The 27,773-nt window shown below is 38.6% G+C and overlaps 2 protein-coding genes across 5 annotated transcripts in view; one reads left to right on the forward strand and one right to left on the reverse strand.

Moving 5' to 3' along the window:
* The window catches only part of HECTD1 (HECT domain E3 ubiquitin protein ligase 1), a 92,740-nt gene extending 91,864 nt beyond the window's left edge, over positions 1 to 876 (reverse strand). For 3 of the 4 annotated variants that reach the window (XM_047075568.1, XM_047075567.1, XM_047075565.1), the window contains exon 1: positions 797 to 876. The gene's annotated coding sequence lies outside the window, so the exon portion shown is untranslated. The remainder of the gene's footprint in view (positions 1 to 796) is intronic. The other variant, XM_047075566.1, reaches the window with a different exon arrangement.
* Positions 305 to 6,490, forward strand: LOC124508307 (translation initiation factor IF-2-like). Its single transcript, XM_047074691.1, has 3 exons — positions 305 to 352; positions 410 to 1,805; positions 6,415 to 6,490. Exons 1-2 carry the CDS (start codon positions 305 to 307, stop codon positions 1,493 to 1,495), a joined length of 1,134 nt encoding a protein of 377 aa, XP_046930647.1. The 3' UTR covers positions 1,496 to 1,805; positions 6,415 to 6,490.
* The last annotated feature ends 21,283 nt before the right edge of the window (positions 6,491 to 27,773 follow it).

The following is a 27,773-nucleotide window of genomic DNA, read 5'->3' on the forward strand; positions in this document are numbered from 1 at the left end:
TCTTAAAAGTTTAAAAAAGAAATGCTAAAAGTAAATGCAATGGACTAACACCTTACGGATCAGAATACAAGCCAATCTACGGTCCTCTTTCCCCATCCCCACAGAATGGGGCAGTTGGCTTAAAAACAAAACAAAACAAAAACAAAAACACGAAATAAGAGAAGCAGCCCCAAAAGGCAAGTCATTACAAAAGCCCGTAGGCGCCCTGACGGGACGACAGCTTTGGGTCCCACGTACGCCAGCTGCAGGTGTGTGAATCCAACCGCGGATCACGGTGGGCACCCAACGGCGGCGACCAGCAGGAATGACCCAACACTCCGGGCCCAGCCGAGCCCCGCGCCGGGAGGCGCAGGCACCTGGCTCTGGTTTCTTGGCACCAAACCCCGCTAAGTTAGCTACCTGTGTCTAGGAGGGGGAAGTTCAGGAGGAGAAGCAGCAAGCCTCCAGTGCCCAGAGCAGGCCGCCGGGCCGAGCAGGGCGGCGGGTCTCTCGGGAGCTGCGCCCGGAACTCCAAGGCTCCGGGGGACGTCCCTGGCCGACCCGGCGGCGAACCCTTCTCAAGGGCAAGGGGGGCCCGCCGCGGGCTCCGGCTCCGGCAAGCCGGGCCCCGCCGCGGGCAGGGCCGAGGGACGGGAACAAAGGGGCTAAGCGGGTAAGCCCGCAGCAGCCCGGCCGACCTCAACTGGAGCTGGGGTCTCGCTCCCGGGACGCCGCCGGGCATCCCGGATCCCGGCCCCCAGGCTGGCCCTTCCGACCGCGTAAGGCACTCCCGCCTCCCTATCCTTTAAGCTCTTACCCGGGCTTGTCGTCCCAAACCGCTCCCGTCCAGCTCCAAGCAGGCCGCGGGCAGAGCCAGGCCCGGCCGCGGCCCTCGAGTTACCAGGAAGCCGCAGGCCGCGCAGGTCGAGCCGGGCAAGCGGCACAGGAAAAGCCGCGCCTCGTCCCTCCCCTTCCTCCGTGGGGACCTGGTGACAGGGAAGCGAGAGGTTCCCCCGACCGGCTGCAACCAGCGCACGTCCGGTCCCCGGCACGCGGATCCTCAGGCCTGAAGCTCAGAGGCTCGAGCGGTGCTGCCGGCGGCGGGGGGAGGCCGCGTCCATCGCGATCCCGGAGGGGTAAGGGAGGAGGGTCGAACGAGAGCGGGGCGGGGAAGCTGCGGAGGGCAGCCGAGCTCGGCGAAGGCGGAGCAAATCGACTCTCCCGGCAGCGTCCCCGCAGGCCGCCACGTGGGGCGCTGCGGAGACCTGTCGGCCCGCGGCGCAGCAGCGCCAACCTGGGGCGCCGGGCGACCGGACGCGTGGCCGCCACTACCGGGACGGTCTGGCCCCGCGGGCCTCGGACTCCCTTATCAGGAGTCGCTTTTCGGTCCTATGCCTTGGCGCCTTTACGCTTCGCTGGCAATGCGAGCACGCTCTCAGCACCCCCGCACACTGGTGCACGCACGCTCAGCTTGTTTTGCACCGTGCCTACACACTTAGCGTGCTCCTGCTGTTAGGCCCCCACGCTGCACGTCATAGCGGTGGCCCAACCTGTCCTTGCCTAGTCTCCGGCCCGGCGGCCCGCACTCCGACGCGAGCTCCCCTCCTCCCCGCCCAGCAGCCCTACTCGCGCGCGGAAGTGCGTCGCAGGAGGAAAAGCACCCTCCCCCCCACCCGGTGTCCTGGGAGGCGAACCCCCTGCAGTTCACGAGAAAGAAAACCTTTCACCATAACCCTGAGAAGAAAGTATTTTCAAGTATTATCTCCATCCCACTGATAAGAGAACTGAGCTGCAAAAAGCGTGAATTCAGGCTCAGTGGCGTCCCGGTAAGCAGCGCAGCTGAGAGTGTGCTTTTGACTGTCTTTTCTGTGGGTTGTGGTCTCAAGTACATCCGTGGTTATTCCTTTCAAACGTTTTGTTTTACACGCTTTGAAAATAAAATCCGCTTGCTTCTAAGACGTACTTGGAGATTTTTAGGATGTAGTTAATTGGAAATGTAAATATAGCTGTTTTTAATAAAGAAACGAACCCCTTGGTTTGTGAGATAAGCAAACCCATACCTCGGACACTCTCACTGTACTTTCCCCTTTTCATCTTTTAAACAAAAATGAATATTACATGATAGTATTTGTGTCCCTTTAAGCAACCTGCATATGCTTAGCCAGTATTTTGGAAATTACAGATTTTCACTTCAAACATATATAGGCACGTGTCCCACTGTCGCACGTAATGATCCCTAGGTCTCCTGTTAACAGTTCAAATCAAGAGAAAAGGGTAGAGGATTCCACTATCTTGTCACAACTACAACACATACAGAAAATTCTTTGGTAGCTATAAACATGATTTGGAGCTACCAGGAAAATCTTCAAGGAGGAAGTAGCATTCTTTCTGTACCTTGAAGAATGGGTGGAATATAGACAGTGCAAGGGAGGGGGAAGAAAACAAGCAAAGCCTGATATCTTCTGACAAAGGAAAGAGGGACAGTGCCCCGAGCAAAGAATCTGCATTAAACAATGAAGGGGAGAGAAGGTAGGGACTAAAGTTAAGTAGGGCCTCGAATGCCAGATGCAGAATTTAAGCTTAGGTGAGTAGCAAGTTTTGGATTAGAACACTGACTAGAAGAATTAGGTCTTAGAAAGATTGATAGAATGGCTTAAAAGGAGCTACCTAGATGAGAAAATTAGCTGGGAGGTTGCTGAAATCCTCCATAGGTGGAGGGAGAAAGGGCCTAGTTATTGGCAATAAGAATAAAGAGCTAGGGGCGCCTGGGTGGCTCAGTCGGTTGAGAGTCCGATTTCGGCTCAGGTCATGATCCCACAGCTTGTGAGTTCGAGTCCCACGTCGGGCTCTGTGCTGACAGTTCAGAGCCTGGAGCCTGCTTCTGCTTCTGTGTCTCCTCTCTCTGCCCTAAACCACTCGCAGTCTGTCTCTGTCAAAAATAAATAAACATTAAAAAAAAATTTTTTTTTAAAGAATAAAGAGCTAAATCTAAAAAATATTTTTATTTTTTAAAAAGATATATCAGAATTTAAATGATTGACTTCATTTCGTTTTTTGTTTTTTGTTTTTTGTTTTTTTTTACCTGCAGAGAGAGCACTTGGAAGCTAGGAAAATGATTATGCTATTAACAGAAAATAGAAAAGTTACAAGAGGGGCACCTGGATGGCTCATTTGGTTAAGCATCAGACTCTTGGTTTGGGCTCAGATCATGATCTCACCAGTTAGTGAGTTTGAGCCCGGTATCCAGCTCTGCACTGACAATGCAGAGCTGCTTGGGATTCTCTCTCTCTCTGCCCCTTGAGCTCTCTCTCTTTCTCTCTCTCTCTTTCTCTCTTTCAATATAAAAAAATTAAAACTTAAAAAAATGAAAAGTTGGAAGAGACTACTCTTTACTAAATTTTTTTTAAAGATTTTATTTTTTTTTTTAAGTAATCTCTACACCCAATGTGGGGCTCGAACTTACAACCCAGAGATCAAGAGTTGCATGCTCTACTTATTAAGCCAGCTAAGTGCCCCCACTTTACTGAAATTTTAAGGTGTATTTTCCCTTATTCCTTTACCATCTTTATTCGCACCATCTACTTCTACCCCAAAATGAATGACTGAGGTATGCTTTAAAGAAACCTTATCCAAAAAGTACTGTGCCTTTATTGTAATTATTATTTTAAATTCAAATGTGAACAAGAACATTAAAGTAAAAGAATAAAGCCCTGAAGAAAACAGAAGATCTTGTGATGGCAACTGACCGTACTTGAATATATGTCCCAAGAAACCAAGATATGTTTACCTGGTAATATTTCACCTTGGTGTCAAAATATAAGAATAATGGCCACTGGGAATTGCTATGTGCCAGGCACAGTGAGTCACAGACCTCATCTTCAATAAACTATAAATCTAGGGGAGGGTAGATGTGAACACAGTTCCCTTGTCTGCCTCTGTGGTAGTGCTTATCACATAATATTGTCAAGTACACTGAGAACATCAAGGAGGTTATGGTATCTCAGAAGGCTTCATAAATGATGTGTGAACTAGATCTCAGATGTTGAGTTAGAGCTGGCCAGACATTAGGAAGACCATGTGGAGAGGCATAAAAGTGTGAAGAATGCTCCTCACCTTTTGGCATAGGCCCCACTTCTATGAAATATCTTCAGAATATACACAGTTACTGGGATCCATTCACAGGTTCAAAAAGGAAATTCTCATCATTCAAATTTAAACTCTTATACCACCAACTGACATTACTATGAATTTATTTTTAAAATAAGTCTTATCTTATGAATAACACAGTTATATGCCATTACATATTTTATATATCAAAAGCATCATTAGATGTAAACATTTCAAACAGGCTACAAATAAGATATCTGGGCATTTCTTCAACTATTAACTGGAAATGGGAGTGTCCCTGGCTTCTCTCAACTTTTGAAAGGCTGCAACTATGAAGGAGTGTAGCCATTTTGAAACAGTAGAAAATTAAGTTTGGCTGGAACCTAGACTAAAGTTAGTGGCCAGAAGAGGACATTGAGGTTAATTGGAATTCATTTTCTAAAGGTCTTAAAACACCATGCTAAGGAGTCTGAAGTTTGTTCTTTGGGCAATGGGGAGCCCTTGAACATTTTAAACAAAGGAGTACTATGATATGATGCAGGTTTTAGGATTATTAGCCACCCTTAAGCTAAAATTGGTTTCCATAAGGGCACCTGGCTGATTCAGTCTGTAAAGCATGCAACTCTTAATCTCAGGGTCTTGAGTTCAAATCCCACTTTGGGCATATAGCTTACTTAAGAAAATTTTAAAAATTAAAAAAATAAAATTGATTTGTATAAAGGTTTACAGTTAGCAAAAGACTAAAAAATATTTACTCTTCCTATATTATTTTAATATATTTGAAAAATGACCTAACAGAATTAGCACAAGTATTTTCTTTATATTACAAACAAGAAAAAATTCAGAGAAATTAGGTGACTTGCTCAAGGTCTCACAACTAGTAAAGGACAGGTCTAGTTCTCAAACATAGGCCTTCAACTCTGACTCTTAAGAGTGTAAAGGAATATCAGGGCACCTGAGTGGCTCAGTCGGTTAAGCATCCGACTTTGGCTCAGGTCATGATCTCATACCTTCCCTCTACCTTCCCTCATACTGAAAAACAAAACAAAACAAAACAAAACAATGTAGCAGTCTGTGCCATCCCTGACTTGTTATCCAGATTCTTCTATAATATTTCCAGTGTTGGGAAATTATTACTTTATGAGGCACTGCATTTTACTTTGATCTACCAGCTCCAATTATTAAAAGACTGTATGGTAAACAAGGTTATACGTTAGAGTTGGCCAATAGTTCCCATTTTACTAGCTTGGTGAACTTGGTAAATTATTTAAGCCTTCCAGACCTCAGTTTCTTCATATATAAAATAGGATAGCCACAGCTACCTAATCAGATGGATATGAGAAGAATTGAAGAATGGGGCACCTAGGTGGCTCAGCTGGTTAAATGGCTCAGATCGTGTTATCAACGGTTCATGCGTTTGAGCCCTTCATCAGGCTCTCTACTCTCAGTGCCCATCCTGCTTCGGATCCTCTGTCTCCCCCTCTTTCTGCCCCTCCCCACATGCTCTCTCTCTCAAAAATAAATAAACATTTTAAAAAACTTTTTTTTAAAGAAATGAAGGAGGTTATATATGCAAAGAACCTAGGCCAGTAGTTCTGAACCTTAGCTGCACATTAGATTCACTTGGGGAACTTTTTTTTTTTTAACTTTTTTTTAAAATACACTATTTTTTCAGATCCATTTTAAGCTCACAGCATAATTGAGCAGAAAGTACTGTTTCCATATACCTCCTACCTCTATACCCGCACAACCTTCCTATCAAAATCCTCACTATCAAAATAATTATATTTATTACAATTAACGAATCTGCATTGCCACATCATTATCACTCAAAGTCCATGTTTTATGTTGGGATTCACTCGTGGTGTTGTACATTCTATAGGTTTTGACAATGAAATGCATCATGACACATTTTCATCATTATAGTATCATACAGAATAGTTTCACTGCCCTAAAAATCACCTGTGTTCCATCTATTCATCCCTCCCTCCTCAGTAGCCCTGGCAACCACAAATCTTTTTACTGTGTCTATAGTTTTGCCTTTTTCAGAACGTTGGAATAGTTGGAATCATATAGTATGTAGCCTTTTGGGATTGGCTTCTTTCACTTAGTAATATGCATTTTCCCTTAGTAATGTGCATTTAAGGTTCTTCCATGGCTTTTCATGGTTTAATAGCTCATTTCTTTTAGAACTGAATAATATTCTGTTGTCTGAATGTACCATATTAATCTATCCACCCACTGAAGGACATCTTGGATGCTTCCAAATTTTGGCAATAGGAATAAAGCTGCTGTAAACATCCATGTGTAATTTTTTTTCATGTGCAGGCTTTTCTGTGGACATAAGCTTTCAACTCATTCGAGTAAATACCAAGGAGCGTGATTTCTAGATCATATGGTAAGAATATGTTTAGTTTTATTAAGTACCAAAGTGTCTTCCAAAGTAGCTGTACCATTTTTGCATTCCCGTAAACAATAAATGAGAGTTCCTGTTGCTCCACATTCTCATCAGCATTTGGTATTATCATTGTTTTGGATGTTGCCCATTCTAATAGGTATATAGTGGTATCATACTGTTGGTTTATTTTGCAATTCCTAGAGTGCCTGGCTTGTTCAGTTGGTAAAGTATGCAACTCTTGATCTCAGGGTCAAGAGTTAAAGCCCCACATTGGGCATGGAGCCTACTTAAACAAACAAACAAACAAACAACTAATAAATAATTTGCAGTTCCCTAATGACATCATATTGGGCATCTTTTCATATACTTATTTGCCACATGCGTATCTTCTTTGGTGAGGTGTCTGTTTGGATCTGTGGCCCATTTTCAAATTGGATTATTCATTTACTCATTGTTGAATTTTAAGAGTTCTTGGGGGCATCTGGCTGACTGAGTTGGTGGAGCATGCAACTCTTGATCTCAGGATTGTGGGTTCTAGCCCCATGTTGGCTATAAATATTACTTAAAAATAGAATCTTTACCAAAGAAATTTTAAATTAAATTAAATTAAATTAAATTAAATTAAATTAAATTAAATTAATAAAATAAAATGTCAGATACCCAGGCCATATCTCAGACCGCATCAGTCAGAATCTCTGAAGGTAAGGTCTACCATCAGTACTTTTTAAAGTGTGGTAAGAGACTCTAGTGTGTAGCCAAGGCTTAGAGCCATTGGCCTAAGTCAATACAATAATAACAACATTTAAGTATAATTATAGTAATTCTTATTACTGTTGCAGCTAGATTTTATTGGACACTTACCATGTTCTAACACTCTTCTAAATGTATTACAAGTATTACTTCATTATGGGTATTAACTACTTTGACCTATTCTCTGTGTGACCTTGGTCTTTCTGAGCTTTATGTTACTGATCTGTAAAGACTAAGATGATGATAGAAAGTAACCCCTCATTGAATAATTATATTAAACAAGATGATGCATATAAAATGCATATCATGTGTTAAATACTCAAAAGTGTGAGCTACTAATATTATTGTATTACTGGTTCTGCTCTCTTATGTGGTATGCTAGGTCTGCTCCGTCTTTCATAAGATAGGTCATGAAACAATTGAAGACAACAGTCATGTTCCCATGTCCTCTTTTCTCCAGGCAAAGCAAGTCCAGTCCCTTTGACTCCTTTACCCTCCTTAGGTATGTTCCAGCTTCCCCATGTTCATTAACTGATTCCTAAGCCAAAAACAGTGCTTCACATGAGGAAAGACCAGAACAAAGGAGTGCAGTCTTTGTTGCATTGGGTTGGGAGGGTGGTAATCACATCCCTCTTCTGGCTCACACAGTTTGCAGTAAGCTAAAGTTGTAATGCCTTGCTCCCTCAACTTCCAAGGCAGCTTTCCTTCTTCACTCTTTTCAGTAGATATTTTTGACCTTACTATTTAGACTTATTAAAATCATTTTGCTCGTTCTGTCACAGTGCTGCCTTCTGTGGCAATCTTTTTGAATCCTGATCAAATATGACAATGTATCATCCATACCCCCAGACTCTTTATTAGTAGTCAGTTAGGTAAAGGTGTTGGACAGAACATGGCCAAAACGAAGGCTCTGGCATATTATAAACCTTTCACCAGGGTTTATTGGTGAAATAAACCTTACTTATCCATTTACTTATTTATTTCTCCATTAAGTAACATCCTCTGGATATAGTTGTTTAGGCAACTATGACTTTATCTTATGACTTTGCCTAACAACATAATCACCTGACCCACTTTTCTGCTTCTTGGCAGTAAGAATTTTAATATACTTTCATTTAAAAAAATGACAATATTGGGGCGCCTGGGTGTCTCAGTTAAGCGGCCAACTCTTGATTTCAGTTCAGGTCATGATCTCACAGTTGTGGGATTGAGCACCACATTGGGCTCAGTGCCAAGTGTGGAGCCTGCTTTGGATTCTCTCTCTCCCTCTCTCTCTCTGCTCATGCTGGCTCTCTCACAATTAATAAATAAACTTAAATAAAAATAAAAAGTGACAATATTGAGAAAATGAAAACCAAAATTGAATTTTGTACTATAAGATGAACATATTTATATGTAAGAATTTAAAGGAAATCATTTCAAATACCTTTTTTAAATTAAAAAAAATTTAATTAATTAATTAATTTTGAGAGAGAGGGAGCATGAACAGGAGAGAGGCAGAGAGAGAGAGAGAGAATCCCAAGCTGGCTCAACACATCAGCACACATCAGCACAAATATGGGTCTCAAACCCAGGAACCATGATATCATGATCTGAGCCGAAACCAAGAGTCCAACACTTAACTGACTGACTCATCCAGGCACCCCATCAAATACCTTCTTGAAATTGACTTGCTTCTACTGTGGCCCCTGAATAATAACAGTTGAGGAAGTTGGATGAAGAATATATATAGGAACTCTTATTTTATTTGTAACTTTTTTTATGTTCAAACTTATTTCAAAGTTAAAAAACAAAACAATAAAATTAGCTTGAGCTGATGAATTCTTAGTAATGCTATCTACTAGGAATCACTCTTCTAAAGATTTCAAAAATGTATTTAAAAATAAATTATAGAATTTTGACAATTTGTTACAAGATTCACCATATCCAATATATATTCCTTGGTTGTGAAGACAAAAAAACAAATTATAGTTGTAAAAGTTGTATGCTTTATGTTACTAGATAGCTTGTTCTTGCTCCAAAGCTAAAAAAAAAACCCTTCTGTAATTTGCTATTTGTCAACATCCTGTATCCTTCATCTTGAGAAAAATTATTCTTTCCAATAAATAGTTTATTATTTTTCTTTAGCATACTTGGGTGCATAATAGTTACTTTACAGGTTTAGTTAGAGGAAAAGTAGGATCTGATTTACAAAAATTCATTCAATAGAAAACTTTCAAGGACCTAACTTTTGTAAAGAATTATATTCTCTAATTATAGGTTTCAAAATGTGTATTAGCGGAAAACCTTATATAAGTTGTATACATTTGAAGTTTGTCCTTCTGGATATTTGCCATTAAGGGATTATTGTTAATCATTTTTATTTTATCTATGATAATGGTATAATAGTATATTTTTGTAAAAAGAGTCCTTATCACTTAGCAAGGCATATGAAAACATTTACAGATGAAATGATATGATAACTAGGATTTGCTTCAAAATAATTTGAGGGACACCTGGCTGGCTCAGGTGACAGAGCATCTAACTCTTTATCTTGGTCATAAGTTCGAGCCCCACCATGGGCATAGCGTTTACTTTAAAAAAATAAATAAATAAGAGACACCTGGGGAGCTCAGTTGGTTAAGAATCCAACTATTGATTTCTACTCAGGTCATGATCTCATGGTTCATGATTTCAAGCCCCACAATGGACTCCATGCTGAGAGTGTAGAGCCTCCTTGAGATTCTCTCTCTCTCCCTCTCTCTCTGCCCTTCCTGTGGTTCCTCTCTCAAAACAAGTAAAATAAACTTTTAAAAAATAAAAATAAATAAATGAAATAAATAAATAAGTAAATAAATAAATAAATGAAATGAAATGAAATGAAATGAAATGAAATGAAATGAAATGAAATCTTTAAAAACATAATTTGAGGGCGTAGGGGGTAGAGTTAGATGAAACACATTTGGCCATACATTGAGGATAACTACTGAATCTGGATAATAGGTATACATGGTGGTTCATCTCATTTTTTTTATGTTTATTTATTTTTGAGAGAGGGAGAAAGAGACAGAGTGTGAGCAGGGGAGGGGCAGAGAGAGAGAGACACACAGAATTTGAAGCAGGCCCAAGCTCTGAGCTGTCAGCACAGAGCCTGACACAGGGCCCGAACTCAGGAACCATGAGATCATGACCTGAGCCAAAGTCAGATGCTTAACCGGCTGAGCCACCCAGACACCCAAAAAATGACAAATATTTTAAACTATAATAGCAAGTTACCAAATCACAAACACATTACAATCCCATTTTCTTGTATTTGTTTGTTTGTCCTTGGTAATCTTTTTTTTTTTATCTTTAATTTTAATTCCAGTATAGTTAACATACAGTGTTATATTTGTTTCGGGTGTACAGTATAGTGACTTAATTCTATACAGTTCTCAGTGCTCATTGTGATAAGTGTACTCTTTAATCCCCATCACCTATTTCACCCATCCCCACACCTACCTCCCCTCTGGTAACCATCTGTTTATTCTCTTTAGTTAAGAGTCTGTTTCTTGGTTTGTCTCTCTCTCTTTTTTTCATTTGCTTGTTTGTTTTGTTTCTTAAAATTCCACATATGAGGGAAATCATACAGTATTTGTCTTTCTCTGACTGATTTCACTTAGGGTTATATTGTCTAGCTCTATCCATGTTGTTGCAAATGGCAAGATTTCATCCTTTTTTATGGCTAGGGAATATCCATTGAATATATATACCACATCTTCTTTATCCAGCTATCATTGGACATTTGAGCTGCTGCCATAGTTTGGCTATTTTAAGTAATGCTACAATAAACATAGGGGTGCATATATTCTTTCATAGTGTTTTTGTATTCATTGGATAACTACCCAATAGTACAATTACTGGATTGTAGCATAGTTGTATTTTTAATGTTTTGAGGAACCTCCATACTGTTTTCCACAGTGGCTGCAGCAGTTTGCATTCCCACCAACAGTGCATGAGTGTTCCTTTTTCTCCACATTCTTGACAACACTTGTTGTTTCTTGTGTTGTTTTTTTAATGTTTATTCATTTCTTTTGAGAGAGAGAAAGAGCAAAAGTGTGTGTGCGCATGTAGGGGAGGGGTAGAGAGAGAGAGAGAGAGAGAGAGAGAGAAAGAGAGAGAATCCTAAGCAGGCTCCACGCTCAGTGCAAGATAGGGCTCAATCTGATGAATTGTGAAATCATGACCTGAGCTAAAATCAAGAGTTGGACACTTAACTGACTGAGCCACCCGGATACCACTGTTTCTTGTGTTTTTTATTTTAACTATCCTGACAGGTATGAGATGATATCTCGTGGTAGTTTTGATTTGCATTCTCCTGATGACAAGTGATGTTGACCATCTTTTCATGTGTCAGTTGGCCATCTACATGTCTTTGCAAAATTGTTCATATTTTCTCTAAATTTTTTAATTATTTGTTTTTTTGGTGTTGGATTGTGTAAGTTCTTTATATACTTTGGATAGTAACCCTTTATTAGATATGTCATTTGCAAATTTATTCTTCCATTTAGTAGGTTGCATTTTGGTTTATTTAATTATTTCCTTTGCTGTGCAGAAGTTTTTATTTTGATGTAGTCCTGGTAGTTTATTTTTGGTTTTGTTTCCCTTGCCTCAGGAGACATAGCTATGAAAATGTTGCTGTGGTCGATGTCAAAGAAATTACTGCCTGTGTTCTCTTCTAGGATTTTTATGATTTCAGGTCTCACATTTACATCTCTAATCCATTTTGAGTTTATTTTTGTGTATGGTGTAAGAAAGTGGTTGAGTTTCATTCTTTTGCATGTAGTTGTACAGTTTTCCCAACATTATTTGTTGAAGACACTGTCTTTTTCCATTATATATTCTTGCCTCGTTTATCAAAGATTAAGTGACCATATAATCATGGGTTTGTTTCTGGGTTTTCTATCCTGTTCCATTGATTGGTGTGTCTACTTTTGTGCCAGTATCATACTATCTTGTTTACTATAGCTTTGTAGTATACCTTAAAATCTGGAATTTTGATACCTCCAGTTTTTGTGGGTTTTTTTCAAGATTGCTTTGACTATTTGGGGCCTTTTGTGGTGCCATACAAGTTTTAGGATTACTTGTTCTAGTTCTATGAAAAACATTGTTGGTATTTTGTAAGATCCCATTTTAAAACTCTATATATACTTTGAATAAACATTAAGGGAGAAGTTTAAAAGAATGTACCTCAAACTGTTAAGTGATTTCCTCTGAAAAGTGGATTCAAAGAAAGGTAATAAGGGAGAGCACTTTAATTTTTTTATATATCCCTTTTCAGGGGGCGCCTGGGTGGCGCAGTTGGTTAAGCGTCCGACTTCAGCCAGGTCACGATCTCGCGGTCCGTGAGTTCGAGCCCCGCGTCGGGCTCTGGGCTGATGGCTCAGAGCCTGGAGCCTGTTTCCAATTCTGTGTCTCCCTCTCTCTCTGCCCCTCCCCCGTTCATGCTCTGTCTCTCTCTGTCCCAAAAATAAATAAACGTTGAAAAAAAAAAATTATATCCCTTTTCAGTGTTTAAATTTTTTTTACAGTCACTTTTGCAATTAAAAAATTACTTTAGGGGCACCTGAGTGGCTCAGTCGGTTAAGTGTCCAACTTCTGCTCAGGTCATGATCTCGTGCAATTCATGGGTTTGAGCCCCACGTCAGGCTCTGTGCTGACAGCTTAGAGCCTGGAGCCTGCTTTAGATTCTGTGTCTCTATCTCTCTCTGCCCCTCCCCAACTTGCACTCTGTATCTCTCACTCTCAAAAATAAATATTAAAATTTTTTTTTAATTAATGTAATGCATTAATAGTGGAAAATTTGGAAAATTTTGACAATAAAAAGAAAAAATAATCACCTACCACATTGAGGTTATTATTAACATTTTGATAACATTTATGGCCTTTTTTTTGTAGACATAAACATTTATAAAATCATACATATTACAGATTGTGATCATATTATCAAACACTATGAAGTTAATATGACATTACACAAGTCTTAAGCCTTTTTCTTGGACTTCTTACCAAAGTCCAAAATTCATCTTCCCATTACTATCCAAACTCATGTGTGAGTGAAAGAGTTTTTATCCCTTTTATCAGGTAACTAAAGATGCCTAAGGGCTAGGTTTGGATAACCAGAGCCAGGAAAACTAGCTGCTTAAAATTCTACTCTTAGAGATCACTGTGTCTGTCTAGCAGAGTTAAAGAGGTGAACAGTTATTCAGATAAAGCTGCTTAGGATAAAAATCAATCTAGGTCATTCAAAACCAAAATTATCTTTTACTTCCCTAGAGGTCATTTGCCATAGATTATTTGTCTAAAGACCTAAGAAGGTAAATCAGAATTTAACATAAATGGAAAATTATTTTACTTACTAGGCAAATGCCAATGCCTTGAGAATACCTGCGAACTATGTATATGTATCATTAATGTGGGAATGTGGATATGCTGAGATACCTAGAGATGAAGGCAGAGAGTTTCTTGACTAAGAAAATTAACCACAAGTTAATTTTCAAGTTTTCAAGGAAATTTTATCTATACTAGTTTTTCTTTGACAATCATCATGACTATTTCATTGCAAGGTTTTTAATTATTATTCAGTTTCTTTAGGTTTATAGTCAATTTTCTGATGTGTATATCATATGTTATGTATATGTTTATATTTTATATTACAAGTCATATATATTCATTATGAAGTTTACATATAGATATATACATGTGTACATTGTAAATATGTATATATAAACTGAATAACAGGTCTATTGATGTATAATTCATATATCATGAAGTTCATCCTTTTAACGTGTACAGTTCAGTAGTTTTTAGCATATTCACAGAGTTGTGCATCAGTTACCACTGTCTAATTTCAGAACATTTTCATTACCTTAAAAAAGAAACCCTGGGGTGCCTGGGTGGCTCAGTCTTTTAAGCATGTGACTTTGGCTCAGGTCATGATCTCATGGTTCATGAATTTGAGACCTAGGTCAGGCTCTGTGCTGACAACTCAGATCCTGGAGCTGCTTTGGGTTCTATGTCTTCCTCTCTCTCCCCCTGCCCCGCTCATACTGTTTCTCTCTCTCTCTCTCTCTCTCTCTCTCTCTCTCAAAAATAAATAAATGTTAAAAAAAAATTTTTTTAGGGGCGCCTGGGTGGCTCAGTCGGTTAAGCTACTGACTTCGGCTCAAGTCAAGATCTCATAGTTCATGAGTTCAAGCCCCACATCAGGCTCTATGCTGACAGCTCGGGGCCTGGAGCCTGCTTCGGATTCTGTGTCTCCCCTTCTCTCTGCCCCTCCCATGCTCATACTCTGCCTGTCTCTGTTTCTCAATAGTAAATAAACATTAAAAAAAATTTTTTTTAATAAAAAAAAAGTAATTGAAAGTAATTGAAAAGGCAACCCATGGAATGGGAGAAAATATTTGCAAATTATTTATCTGATAAGGCACTTTTATCCAGAATATATAAAAGCAACCCATGGAATGGGAGAAAATATTTGCAATTTTTTTAATTAAAAAAATATTTTTTAATTAAAAATAAATAAATAAATAATAAATAAGGAAACCCCATACCCATTAGCAGTTATTACACATTCTTACCAAGACCCAATCTCTGGAAACCATTGATCTACTTTCTATCTCTATGGATTTGCCCACTCTAGATATTTCATATAAAAGGTATCATACAATATGTTGTCTTTTGTATCTGGCTTCTTTCATTCAGTATTATGCATTCAAGTTTCATCCATATAGCATGTATGAGAACTTTCATTCCTTTTTATGGCTAAATAATATTCCATTGCATGAATATACCACATTTTCTTTTTCAATCCATCAGTTCATGGACATTTGGCCATTACCAGTTTGGGGCTATTATGAATAGTGCTGCTATGGACATTCATGTACAATATTTCTGGTAGATACATGTCTTCAATTCTCTTGGATATATACTTAGGAATGGAACTGTTGAGCTATGTTGTTTAGCTTTCAGAGGAACTGCCAAATGTTTTTCAAAGCAGAAGTACCATTTACATCCCTACCAACAGTGTATGAGTGTTCTACGCTTGTTACTATCTGTCTTTTTTTATTTCCATTTCCCTAATGACTAATGATGTTGAGCATCTTTTACGTGCTTGTTGACTGTTCATATATTTCCTTCAGAGAAATATATATTAAAATCATTCATCCATATTTATATTAAGTTGTCTTTTCATTGTTGAGTTGTAAGAGTTCTTTATATATTCTGGGTAAAAGTGCCTTGTCAGATAAATAACTTGCAAATATTTTCTCCCATTCCATGGGTTGCCTTTTCAATTACTTTCTCTTTTATTTTTAAAAATATTTACTGGGCGCCTGGGTGGCGCAGTCGGTTAAGCGTCCGACTTCAGCCAGGTCACGATCTCGCGGTCCGTGAGTTCGAGCCCCGCGTCAGGCTCTGGGCTGATGGCTCGGAGCCTGGAGCCTGTTTCCGATTCTGTGTCTCCCTTTCTCTCTGCCCCTCCCCGTTCATGCTCTGTCTCTCTCTGTCCCAAAATAAATAAAAAACGTTGAAAAAAAATTTACTTATTTATTTTGAGAGAGAGAGCATGATCAGGGGAGAGGAAGAGAGAGAGGAGAGAGAATTCCAAGCAGGCTCCACGTTCAGCATGGAGCCCAACAAGGGGCTCAAACTCATGAGCGGTGACATCATGACCTGAGCTGAATTCAAGAGTCAGATGCTTAACTGACTGAGCCACCCAGGTGCTCTGCCTTTTCAACTTCTTAATGGTGTGTCCTTTGAGGCACAAAATTTTTTTTTAATTTTTTTAACATTCGTTTATTATTGAGAGACAGAGACAGACAGAGCATGAGCATGGGAGGGGCAGAGAGAGGAAACACAGAATCTGAAGCAGGCTCCAGGCTCTGAGCTGTTAGCACAGAGCCCGACATGGGGCTTGAACTCACAAACTGTGAGATCATGATCTGAGCCTAAGTCAGATGCGTAACTGACTGAGCCACCCAGGTGCCCCTGAAACACAAAATTTTTTAATTTTTATGAAGTCAAATTTATTATTATTATTATTTTGTTAAGTACTTAAGGTACCATTGTCTAATCAAAGACCATGGAGATTTACATTTATGTTTTCATCTAAGAGTTTTATAATTTAGGGTCTTACATTAAGGTTTATGATCCACTTTGAGTTAATTTTTGTATACGTTGTGAGATGTAAATCCAACCTCATTTGCGTGTGTGTGTGTGTGTGTGTGTGTGTGTGTGCATGAGTATCCACTTGTCTCAGCATCATTTTTTGGACAGACGGTTCTTTTTCCTTGAATTCCTTGCCACCGTTGTTGAAAATCAACTGACTGTAAATATAAAGGTTTATCTGGACTTTCAGTTATGTTTTATTGATCTGAATTTCTATCCTTATTTCAATACCACCCTGGCTTTATTACTGTAGCTTTGTAGTGTGTTTTGAAATCAGGAAGTGTGAAGCCCCCAATTTTGTTCTTTTTCAAGATCATTTTGGCTATTGTAGGTACCTTGCATCTCCATATGAGTTTAAGATCAGCTGTCAATTGCAAAAACAAATACAAAAGAACAGCAACAACACCAGCTCTGATTTTGATAGGGATTGCACTGAATATTTACATCAATTTGGCAAGTACTGCCATTTTAATAATAAGTCTCCCAATTTATAAACATAGGATGTCTTTCCATTTATTTGGTTCTTCTTTAATCTCTCAATGACATTTTGTAGTTTTCAGTATACAAGTTTTGTCCTTTTTTTGTTAAATCATGGAGACTTTCCATGTGCATTCTGCTTTTGTTGGGTGAATGTCTGGTAGGTCTAATTGATTTATAATAGTGTTCAGGTCTTCTGTTTTCTTGCTGATTATCTGTCTGGTTGTTCTAGTCATTCTTGAAAGTAGAACAATGAGGTCTTTATTATTGTCAAATTACCTATTTCTCCCTTCAATTTAAAAAAAAAATTTTTTTACATTTATTTATTTTTGAGAAACAGAGTGAGACAAAGCATGAGTGGGGGAGGGGCAGAGAGAGAAGGAGACACAGAATCTGAAGGAGGCTCCAGGCTCTGAGCTGTCAGCACAGAACCCAACACAGGGCTCAAATTCACAAACCTTAAGATCATAACCTGAGCAGAAATCGGATGCTCAACCGACTGAGTCACCCAGGCGCCCCTCGCCCTTCAATTTTATTACTTTTTACTTCATGTAGTTCAAGGCTCTGTTTTTAGGTGCATATATGTTTATAGTTATGTCTTCATGACAGATTAACCCCTTTATCATTATAATGTACCTTTTTTTTTTAGCTCTAATAACAATTTTTGTCTTAAAATCTATTTTGTGTAATATTAGTATAGCCACTTTAGATCTCTTTCACTGTTCATGTATTTTTCCATTCCTTTTCTTTCAGGTTATTTGTGGCTTTGAATCCACAGTTTGTCTTTTGTAGAGAGATATAGCTTGTATCATTGTTTTTTCACCCATTCTGCATATTTCTGCCTTTTGATTATAGCATTTAGTCCTTTTACCAAGGACTACAAATTATGTAATTATCAATAACATAGTTTTTACATTTGCCATTTTGCTACTTATTTTGTGTGCATCTTAGGTTTGTTTTTTCCTCTATTACTCCATTATTGCTTTCTTTTGTGCTAGTTATTTTCTGGTGTATTGTTTTAACTCCTTTGTTGTTTCTTTTACTAAACATTTTTGAGCTCTTCTCTTAGTGGTCATCCTAAGGATTACAATTAGCATCTTAACTTAAAAATAATCAAGTTTAGATTAATAGCAACTTAATTGAGATAGTATACAAAAATGTTACTTCCTTGTGCTATTGTCATACAAATTATATTTTTATATATTGTATACCATCAACTCAGTTTTTAATCATTGTTTTATGCACTTGTCTCTTAAATCAGAAGTGAGAATAAAAGAGTTAACAAACAAAAGTACATTTATACTATCTTTTATATTTATCTATGTATTTACCTTTACCAGTGCTCTGCACATTATATAATGGCTTATTTTATTAATATTTCTCAAAATATTCAGTTTGTGTCTGCTATTTTCCTTGGATATTTTCCCCTTTCACTAGGTTTTTACGCTGTAATTATCTAAAGCATGTGATTTAGTGAAAAGACTGAGTTTTAAATCAATAGTCCTAGCTTCTACTAATGGCTTTTCATTCATGGACTGATTTTGTAATGTAGATTAAGCCATTTTTAGTCAGTAACTGGGCTTCAATTCCTTTAACTCACAAAAGGAGAGAGTGTCATCTGGCAGTATTTGACTGGTAATTTATTTATTTATTTTAATGTTTATTTATTTTTGAGAGAGAGAGAGAAAGCAGAGGAGGGGCAGAGAGAGAGAGACAGAGGATCTGAAGCAGGTTCTGTGCTGACAGCAGCGAGCAGATGCAGGGCTCAAACTCGTTAACTGTGAGATCGTGACCCGAGCTGAAGTCAGATGCTCAACCAAATGAGCTACCCAGGCACCCCATGACTGGTAATTTAAAATGTATCTACTCTTGGGGTGCTTCACCAGCTTAGTAGGTAGAGCATGTGAGTCTTGATCTCAGGGTTGTGATTTCAAGCCCATCTGGATCCTACTTTAAATAAGATTAAAATAAAATTAAAATAAAATAAAATAAAATAAAATAAAATAAAATAAAATAAATCCACTCTCCCAATTATAGGTCCTACCAGAGATGAGAGAAATTCTCTTGTAATTCTAGTCTAGCAGCTGATGTCAAGACAAAAAGGCCAAAACTTTTACAAAATTATAGATTAGTATTTTAACAACAGAAAGAAAATGAGAATTATTAAAAATTTACAAAAGCTACTTCAGATGATCTATTGCTGTTTGCAATATGTTTTTTTATTTTTGTTTTCATTTTCATTTTTTTAATGTGTATTTTTTTAAATGTTAATAGACAGAGTAGGGAAGGGGAGGGACATAGAGGGAGGGACACAGAATCCAAAGTAGGTTCCAGGCTCTGAGCTACCAAAAGAGAGCCCAACATGGGACTCGAACCCACCAACCATGAGATCATGACCTGAGCCAAAGTCGGACACTTAACCAACTGAGCCACCCAGGTGCCCCTGCAATATGGTTTGTTTTTTTTTTAATTCTTCAACTTGGGGTACCTGGGTGGCTCAGTCAGTTGAGAATCCAGCTCTTGATTTTGGCTTAGGTCATGATCCCAGGGTCATGGGATTAAACCCCACATCAGGCTCTGCACTAAGCATGGAGTCTGCTTAGGAGTCTCTCTCTCCCTCTCCCCCTCTCCCCCACACACATACTCTCTGTCTAAAATAAAAAATAGTAATTAAAATAAAATAAAAATTCTTCAACTTGAAAATTGCTTTCTAGTTGTATTTCTATAAAGAAAGTATAACTAAATGAATGATCTCATGGATACTCTCAACAATATCATAAATACCCATTGCACAGGTAAACTTATTTTGAAAAATCTAGTCATAGCTCACAATGTTCAAAGCCTTTGGGACTCAGCAAAAGCTGTTCTTAGAGGGAAGTTTATAACAATACAGGCCTACATAAAGGAGCAAGAAAAATCTCAAATTGACAACCTAACCTTATATCTGAAGGAGCTAGAAAAACTAAGAACAGCAGAAGGAAAATAATAATAATAATAATAATAATAATAATAATAATAATAAAGATTAGAGTAGAACAAATGATATAGAAACTAAAAAAACAATGGAACAGATCAATAAAAATCTAGTCATAGCCTAACAAAGGAGTCAGGAATACCTGAATCAGCCAGCTATTTGACATAAATCTGAAAAAAAAAAAAAAAAAAAAGTAATGTTGTCTTAGTCTCCTATTCCCCTGAGTGTGAGGTCTATTATTGCTATCAGGATTTTTGTTTTGTTTTGTTTTGTTTTTGGGAAAGAAAACAATTGTATTCACCTTGGAAGTGATTTTGAACAAGCCAGGTATTAGTTTTAAAGCGTTAGAATCACCATCATTTACAGTATGCAATCCAGTGACCCATAAAATCCATTTTGACAATTTTCCAAAGCCCCACTAAAAAGATAATAACTGTGGTAAAATAAGGTTGAAAATATTTCCTGTTATTTAGGGGCCAAAGGTGAAATTCTTCATTGTAAACATTTAATTTAAGGATTGAATTTTAGCAGAGATTGATAAGAACAATAAGGTAATTGTTGGTGATTCATTAAACAGAAGGCAGGTTTTGGTCTTTTGCTCCTGTTGAAAAAAGTCCAAGTTGAAAACACCTTCCATACCCAGGGGTTGTTGGTTGATGAGGTTCTGACCATAGTAATTCCTGAATATTAATAGAAGGGCAAGTTAAAGTTGATGATCTGGTGGTTATTATATACTGGTATGATTCAGACCCTTATTTTTTAAGTTTATTTATTTTTTGTCTACACCCAGTATGGGGCTCAAACTCATGACCCCAAGATCAAGAGTCACAGGCTTTTCCAACTGAGCCACCCAGGCACCCCTGATTCAGATCTATTATACAAAGATACTCTTTCTAAGGAATTTACCTTGTCCTCAATCTTGAAGAAATGTGGCCAGATTGACTGGACTGCAATCTCACTATCCATTGTATAACTCTCTCTCTCTCTCTCTCTCTCTCTCTCTCTTTTTTTTAATGTTTATTTATTTATTTTGAGAGAGAGAGAGAGAGAGAGACTGTGTGTGTGTGTGTGTGTGTGTGTGTGTTTGCATGTGAGTGGGGGAGGGGCAGAGAGAGAATCCTAAGCAGGCTCAATGCTGTCAGCACAGAACTCTATGTGGGGCTCAATCTCATGAACTGTGAAATGATGACCTGAGCCGAAATCAAGAGTTGGACGCTTAACTGACTGAGCCATCCAGGCTCCCCACATTGCTTAACTTTCCATATGATCCTATTTTATCAAAGGGTGGCTAGCCTTAGACTACTTAAAAACACACCCTTTTTAATAAATATATATATATAATATTTTTAATTAAAAAACATAAATATATATATTATATAAAAATGTATATATACATATCATATATATACATATACGATATATATATATATTGATTTTCTTTCACACTCAAAAGAAGCTGTAGGTGTATATTCTTGTTTTCTTTAGCTAAAGAACCCTGTGTCCTGTCATTAGTGGTCTGGATCATTAGCAAACAAAGTTTGCACATGGCTTTTATATTAGTGTTACTGTCACACTGTGTACATGAGGGAGGTGGAAGATTCTAAAAATAGCTATTCTAGCTTCAGAAAATGGACCAAACTATATGTGCTGCATATTCCCGCAGACTTAATCTGGGCAAGAGAATGTTTTTTCTAGGAACAAATCACAATTGAAATCCTTATTCTCTTCTCCTCTAGGGTTTTTTTCCCCTTCTCTCCCCCCCAACCTGGGCATGGCTGCAGGGTTTTTTAAAAGGCAGCTTGCAGTCTCAATAAACAAAACATAGAATCATCTTTTCAAGTGTTTTTTCTTCAAACGCATTATGTATTGTTGATGAAATTTTAGTAGAGTTTTTAATAATAGGGCAATTTCTTTTCTCCATTGACCTATTTTCGTCACTGAAACAATGTTCTTCCCCCAGAGATGTGCTTATTTCTTATTGAGGGATTAATACAAATATATTTAGAGTGCTGATTTGTTTGCTTGTTCTAGTTTTTAAATTCTAAATCTTAAGAATAAGTTTATTTGGGGGTGCCTGGGTGGCTCAGTCAGTTAAGCATCCGACTTCGGCTCAGGTCATGATCTCACAGTTTATGAGTTTGAGCCCCATGTCAGGTTCTGTGCTGACAGTCCAGAGCCTGGAGGCTTCTTCAGATTCTGTGTCTCCCTCTCTCTCTGACCCTTCCCCACTCATACTCTGTCTCTGTCTGTCTCTCTCTCAAGAATAAATAAACATTAACAAAAAAAATTTTTTTAAAAGAATAAGTTTATTTGTAGCTATAACACGTAAGTGGGCAGATTTTCATTTCTTTCAGAAATCAGGCAGAAAGTGATTAATATCCTCATCTGCTTCTGAATTCTTACTCATAGGTTCCCTGCCCCTCCCCCCCCTCTCATGTTACACAACATTGAGGAGCCTGGAACATAATGTCAGCGTCTTTCTAAAGGCAGTAGGTGATGTTTACACACTTAAGCTGCTGGCACTGACAGGGCAACCGGAGTCAAATGTAAACCATGGCGTTTATTATTCCTGGTCAAATATATTGTGCAATAGGTAGCAATGGGCACTGTGTGAAAGGTTGCCTAATAAGCCGCCCCAGCATCAGGATTAGTCAGCTTCTTGCTGTGAGGTGTGTGTGACCAAGATACTGGAGGTCATCAGTGATGGAAAGGCCGGCTGGCCAATAACAGGAACCAAAAGGAAAGGAAACTCGACTCTTGGCAAACAATTGTATCTTAGCATAAGGCATTTGTTCTCTGAGACACAGAGACTGAGACTCCTCTGAGAAACATCTGGGGGAAAGATTTTGTTTTCTTACTTTTTATTGTTTTACATGAAAACTTTCTTCTGTGTAAAACCTTAGATGCCAGTGCAATTTCTGGTCACGGTAATTTACACTTGAACCCAAATAATGCTTTCTGGAAAAATCTTTTTTCGTTTTGTAATACAAAGTTTTAGTATTAATAACAACATATCCACACTAAAGAAAATTAGAGAAACAAACCAAGAGGAAAACATAATCCCTTTTGCTAAAAACAATCAGAATATCATAGTAGCATTCTTTCTTATCGTTTGAACTGTTTTACATGGTTGTAATCATCCAGTTATGGGATTTTGTCACATGATTTTTTGGTAACTTATCACAAGCTTTTTCCCCCACGGTGCTACATAAACATATTTTAAGTAACTGAATAATATTCCATTGAGCATATGGTTGAACCAATGTTCACTTTTTTTTTGTATTTTTCCCCACCTCATTTCACAACCCCCTCACCAATGTTCACTTAAACCATTCCAAGAGGCTGCTTCCTTTTTATTCTGTTGTTGTTATAAATAACACTAAATGGTAAAATATAGCTTTTTTAGTATAGAATGTTTAAAAATTTAGGGTGATTAGGGGCACCTGGCTGTCTCAGTCAATAGAGCATATGACTCTTTTATTTTTAATTAAAAAAAAATCATTAGAGGGTGGTGGGAAGGGGCTGAGAGTGAGGGGGATAAAGGATCCAAAGCAGGCCTCACGCTGACAGCGGCGAGCCCCATGTGGGGCTCGAACTCAAGAGTCAGGCGCTTCTGACTCTTTATCTCAGGATCATGAGTTCAAGCTCCACATTGAGGGTAAAGATTAAAAAATAAGAGGGGTGCCTGGGTGGCTCTGTAGGTTAAGGATCTGACTTCTACTCAGGTCACAATCTGGGGGTTTGTAAGTTCGAGCAGGTGTTGGGCTCTACACTGACAGCTTGGAGCCTGGAGTCTGCTTGGGGTTCTGTGTCTCCCTCTTTGTCTGCCCCTCCCCTTCTCCCTCTCTGTTTTTCTCTCTCTCAAAAATAAACATTAAAAAGTAATAATAATAAAAATTTCAAAAAAATAAAAAAACTAGGGGGACTGGGTGGGTCAGTCAGTTAAGCATTTGATTCTTGACTTCTGCTCAGGTCACCATCTCATGGTTCCCGAGTTAGAGCCCCACATAGGGCCCTGTGGTGACAGCATGGATCCTGCTTGGGATTCTCTCTCTGCCCCTCCTCCACTCATACTCATGCACTCTCTCCCTCTCAAAATAAATAAACAAATTTTTAAAAAGTAAAATAGGGGTGCCCGGGTGGCTCAGTCTGTTGAGTGACTTCAGCTTAGGTCATGATCTCAGGGTTTGTGAGTTTGAGCCCTGCATCAGGCTCTGTGCTGACAGCTCAGAGCCTGGAGCCTGCTTCAGATTCTGCGTGTCTCTTTCTTCTTCTCTCTCTGCCCCTCCCCTGCAGCACTCTGTCTGTCTCTCTCTCAAAAATAAATAAACTTAAAAAAAATTTTTTTTAAGTAAAAAAAAATAAAATAAAAATTAAAAAAACCTCCCTTAAAAATATTTTAAGGTGATATCAAATAAAAAACTTGTATAAAGCATAAATGAACAACTTAAAGATTAATAGTAAAATGGACACCTGAGTATCCACTTTCAACTTAAATAAAACACTGCGTGTAACTTAGAAGCCTGCCTGCGTGTTTCTCTCTGGCTGCATCCTGCTCTCTTCTCCCCTACAGAAATAACCACTAGTCTAAATGTTCTGTTTATTAATTTTTTTATATTTTTTATTTTTCCTTAGGGTAAATTCTTTCTAGGAGAATTTAATAATTAAGGTAAATAGGTTGTATTTTTTCTTATTAGGGCTGGTTTCTGATGTTGGTGGAAGGCATAGACTTATATTTTTCCTTCAGACATTATCAGGCTTGACACACCCAAGTAGGCAGGGCGGGCCCATACACCGGAGAAAAATTTGCCTCAGAAGGAGGTGCAGTCTGTGACAGTTTTCTACTGTATATTAAGGGTTAGGACTGAGGACCCTTATCTTGCAGAAATGATTCTGGTTTACTTACATATGGATTACCCCTCCTCTCTTAGGCATTTCTCCATTCTCTAGTTATGTCGGTTTTGGTTTCTTATTTGTATGTCATTGTTATTTTAATTACTCATTCACTTAAAATAGGCCGCTCTTTTTGTTCAACCTATTAGTGTCTGTCTTCCGGGATAAATGCCAACATAGTTCTGTTCAACTTTTATGTAGCCCCAAGGAATCAGATTGGTCAAGTTGAACTTGTCAGATTTGAAAATGGAGAAGTAAAACGATTTAAAAATAATTGGCCAGTAATAGGACCTTATGAATGGTTAGCTTTCAGGTGAATAGCAAAAGCCCCAAATTAGTGTTTCTGATCACCTGCATCTGAATCGGTTAAGATACCTGGTAAACTCACAGATTCCTACACCCCACCTTGAGACCTACCAAATTATAATCTCTGCATTTGGGGCCAAGGAATCTACAGTTTAATAAGCACCCCAGTTCAGTATTCTAAACTTTTTTTAAAAATTTTTTTTAACATTTATTTATTTTTGAGACAGAGAGAGACAGAGTATGAGTGGGGGAGGGTCAGAGAGAGAGGGAGACACAGAATCTGAAACAGGCTCCAGGCTCTGAGCTGTCAGCACAGAGCCCGACGCGGGGCTCGAACTCACGGACAACAAGATCATGACCTGAGCCGAAGTTGGATGCTTAACCGACTGAGCCACCCAGGCGCCCCTCAGTACCCTGAACTTGAGAAGCACTACTCTTGCTCAGAGGGAGGAAACCTAAGAAAAGTGATATAGTAAATATTCCCATATTTTCTAGTATGCTTATATTTGTTTAGCACCCAAATGTAGGGTTGGGTGTCCACTTAGTGATCTTTTCTGTGGAGCCCATTGTGGTGGATTTGGCTGGATTAAAATGGAAAAACCCTATCCATGGACATAACCACCCTGAACATGCCTGATCTCAGAAGCTAAGCAGGAGTGGTCCTGGTTAGTACTTGGATAGGAGAATCGAAAAACCCAATTCTTTACTACTATTTTGAAATATTAATACCATAGGAAGAAGTTACACTTCAAGTGAGATCTAGGGAACCACCTTAATTATTTGTGTTAAATTAGCAGCAGACTTTCATTGACTATGACCAAGAGCAAGACTGTGATACAGGATGGATGCAAGTGAAGGCATTTGCCTGAAGCAAAGACCAAGGTTCAGTTACAGTTTGTGCCAAGCACACTCTGTTTTCTTCTCGATTTGGAGGAGTGCCCTTTGTCTGTGACCTTGATACTCAAAATTGTTTTGCATGCAAACATTAGCCTGCATAGCACTGGTTCTACTTTATAATCATCTTTGAAGCAGGAATCCTTATGATCTCACCAAGTCTGGAGGGACTTACAAAGAAGAGAAGTGCGTAGAAATTAGTTGTTGAAAACCTAAAAGACAAGACTTGGAAAAAATAATATAAAGGTAGAACTAGAAAGCCAAATGGAGACAGGAAAGAAACATTAGAAGTAACCCGAGAGGCAGTGACATTCTTCATATTCATTCTCAATTAACATAGCTTGGAAGGTTGCTAAGCAAATCCCTTCTGAGAACTGAACTTAAGATCCTACTTAATACACATTTTTGTCTGGAACAGTGAGGGAACCCTCTAGCTGTAAATCACTTGCTCTGTGAAAACGATCATAACTAAAATAGTTACTGCTGAAACTACATGATATTTGGCAAAGTTTCGCTTGCTTTTTTCATTTCATTGTTTTATGTTATCAGAAATTCGCCATATTTAAGAACCCAGCAATGATAATTAGGAATATTACTCATTTCAATATAATATGTTTAGTCTCTCTTGAAATTTGAACATAGTATTTTTTTTTTAACATTTATTTATTTTTGAGACAGAGAGAGACACAGCATGAATGGGGGAGGGGCAGAGAGAGAGAGGGAGACACGGAATCGGAAGCAGGCTCCAGGCTCTGAGCCATCAGCCCAGAGCCCGACGCGGGGCTCGAACTCGCGGACCGCGAGATGGTGACCTGGCTGAAGTCGGACGCTTAACCGACTGAGCCACCCAGGCGCCCCTGAACATAGTATTTAACCCAGAGAAAATGAAGTAAAGATGAACTAGTTGGTGAATGTCAAATAGGCTGTAACTATACTAAGAATCTTTCAGTTTTAGTAATAAGAATAATAGTAACAACATGAATAAAGGGGGGAGAACCAAATAATAAACTATATGTGTATTTTACATTTTATGGAGGCTATTAAAATAACATCTTAAATTAGGGGCGTCTGGGTGGCTCAGTCAGTTGGATGTCCGACTTCGGCTCAGGTCATGATCTCGTGGTTCATGGGTTCAAGCCCCGTGTCAGGCTCTGTGTTGACAGACTGTTGACTGCTCCTGATTTTGTGTCTCCTTCTCTCTCTGCCCCTCCCCAACTTGTGCCCTGTCTCTGTCTCTGTCTCTCTCTCTCTCAGAAATAAATAAACATTAAATTTTTTTTTAATAAAATAGCATATCCATGGTATCTTTTTTTTTTTAATTTTTTAAATCTTTATTTATTTTTGAAAGAGACACAGTGTATTAGTAGGGGAGGAGCAGAGAGAGAGGGGGACACAGAATTGGAAGCAGGCTCCAGCCTCCGAGCTGTCAGCACAGAGCCTGATGCGGGGCTCAAACTAACGAGATGTGAGATCATGACCTGAGCTGAAGTCAGACACCCAACTGACTGGGCCACCCAGGTGCCCCATAAGATAGTAATAATTTAGCAGTTAAGGAATTTCAGACCAATAGCCAATATCATACTGATTGATGAAACACTAATGATGGGAGAAAGCAGGTTTCCTGCTTTATTTAACCTTATAATGGAAATTCTAGACACTGTTCAAGAACAGAAATCATATGCATATTTAGAAGAAGTTACAGATGAATATGAATCTGATGCCAAGTAGAGGTTTCCTAAACAAACAAACAAATACAAAGAACAATAAAGGCAAAAAATAAATGAAAATAATAGCTTTGACTACATAAAA

The sequence above is a fragment of the Lynx rufus genome, unplaced genomic scaffold, assembly GCF_022079265.1.
Source record: "Lynx rufus isolate CCGP_SWC_20201006 ecotype Redwood Valley unplaced genomic scaffold, mLynRuf1.p SCAF_13, whole genome shotgun sequence".
NCBI classification, from domain to species: Eukaryota; Metazoa; Chordata; class Mammalia; order Carnivora; family Felidae; genus Lynx; species Lynx rufus.

Bases quoted from the DNA above. Each gene is read 5' to 3' on its own strand.
- LOC124508307 (XM_047074691.1), top strand. From the start codon at position 305: ATGACCCAACACTCCGGGCCCAGCCGAGCCCCGCGCCGGGAGGCGCAG. The intron at 353-409 runs GCACCTGGCTCT...ACCTGTGTCTAG, and splicing joins CCCCGCGCCGGGAGGCGCAG to GAGGGGGAAGTTCAGGAGGA.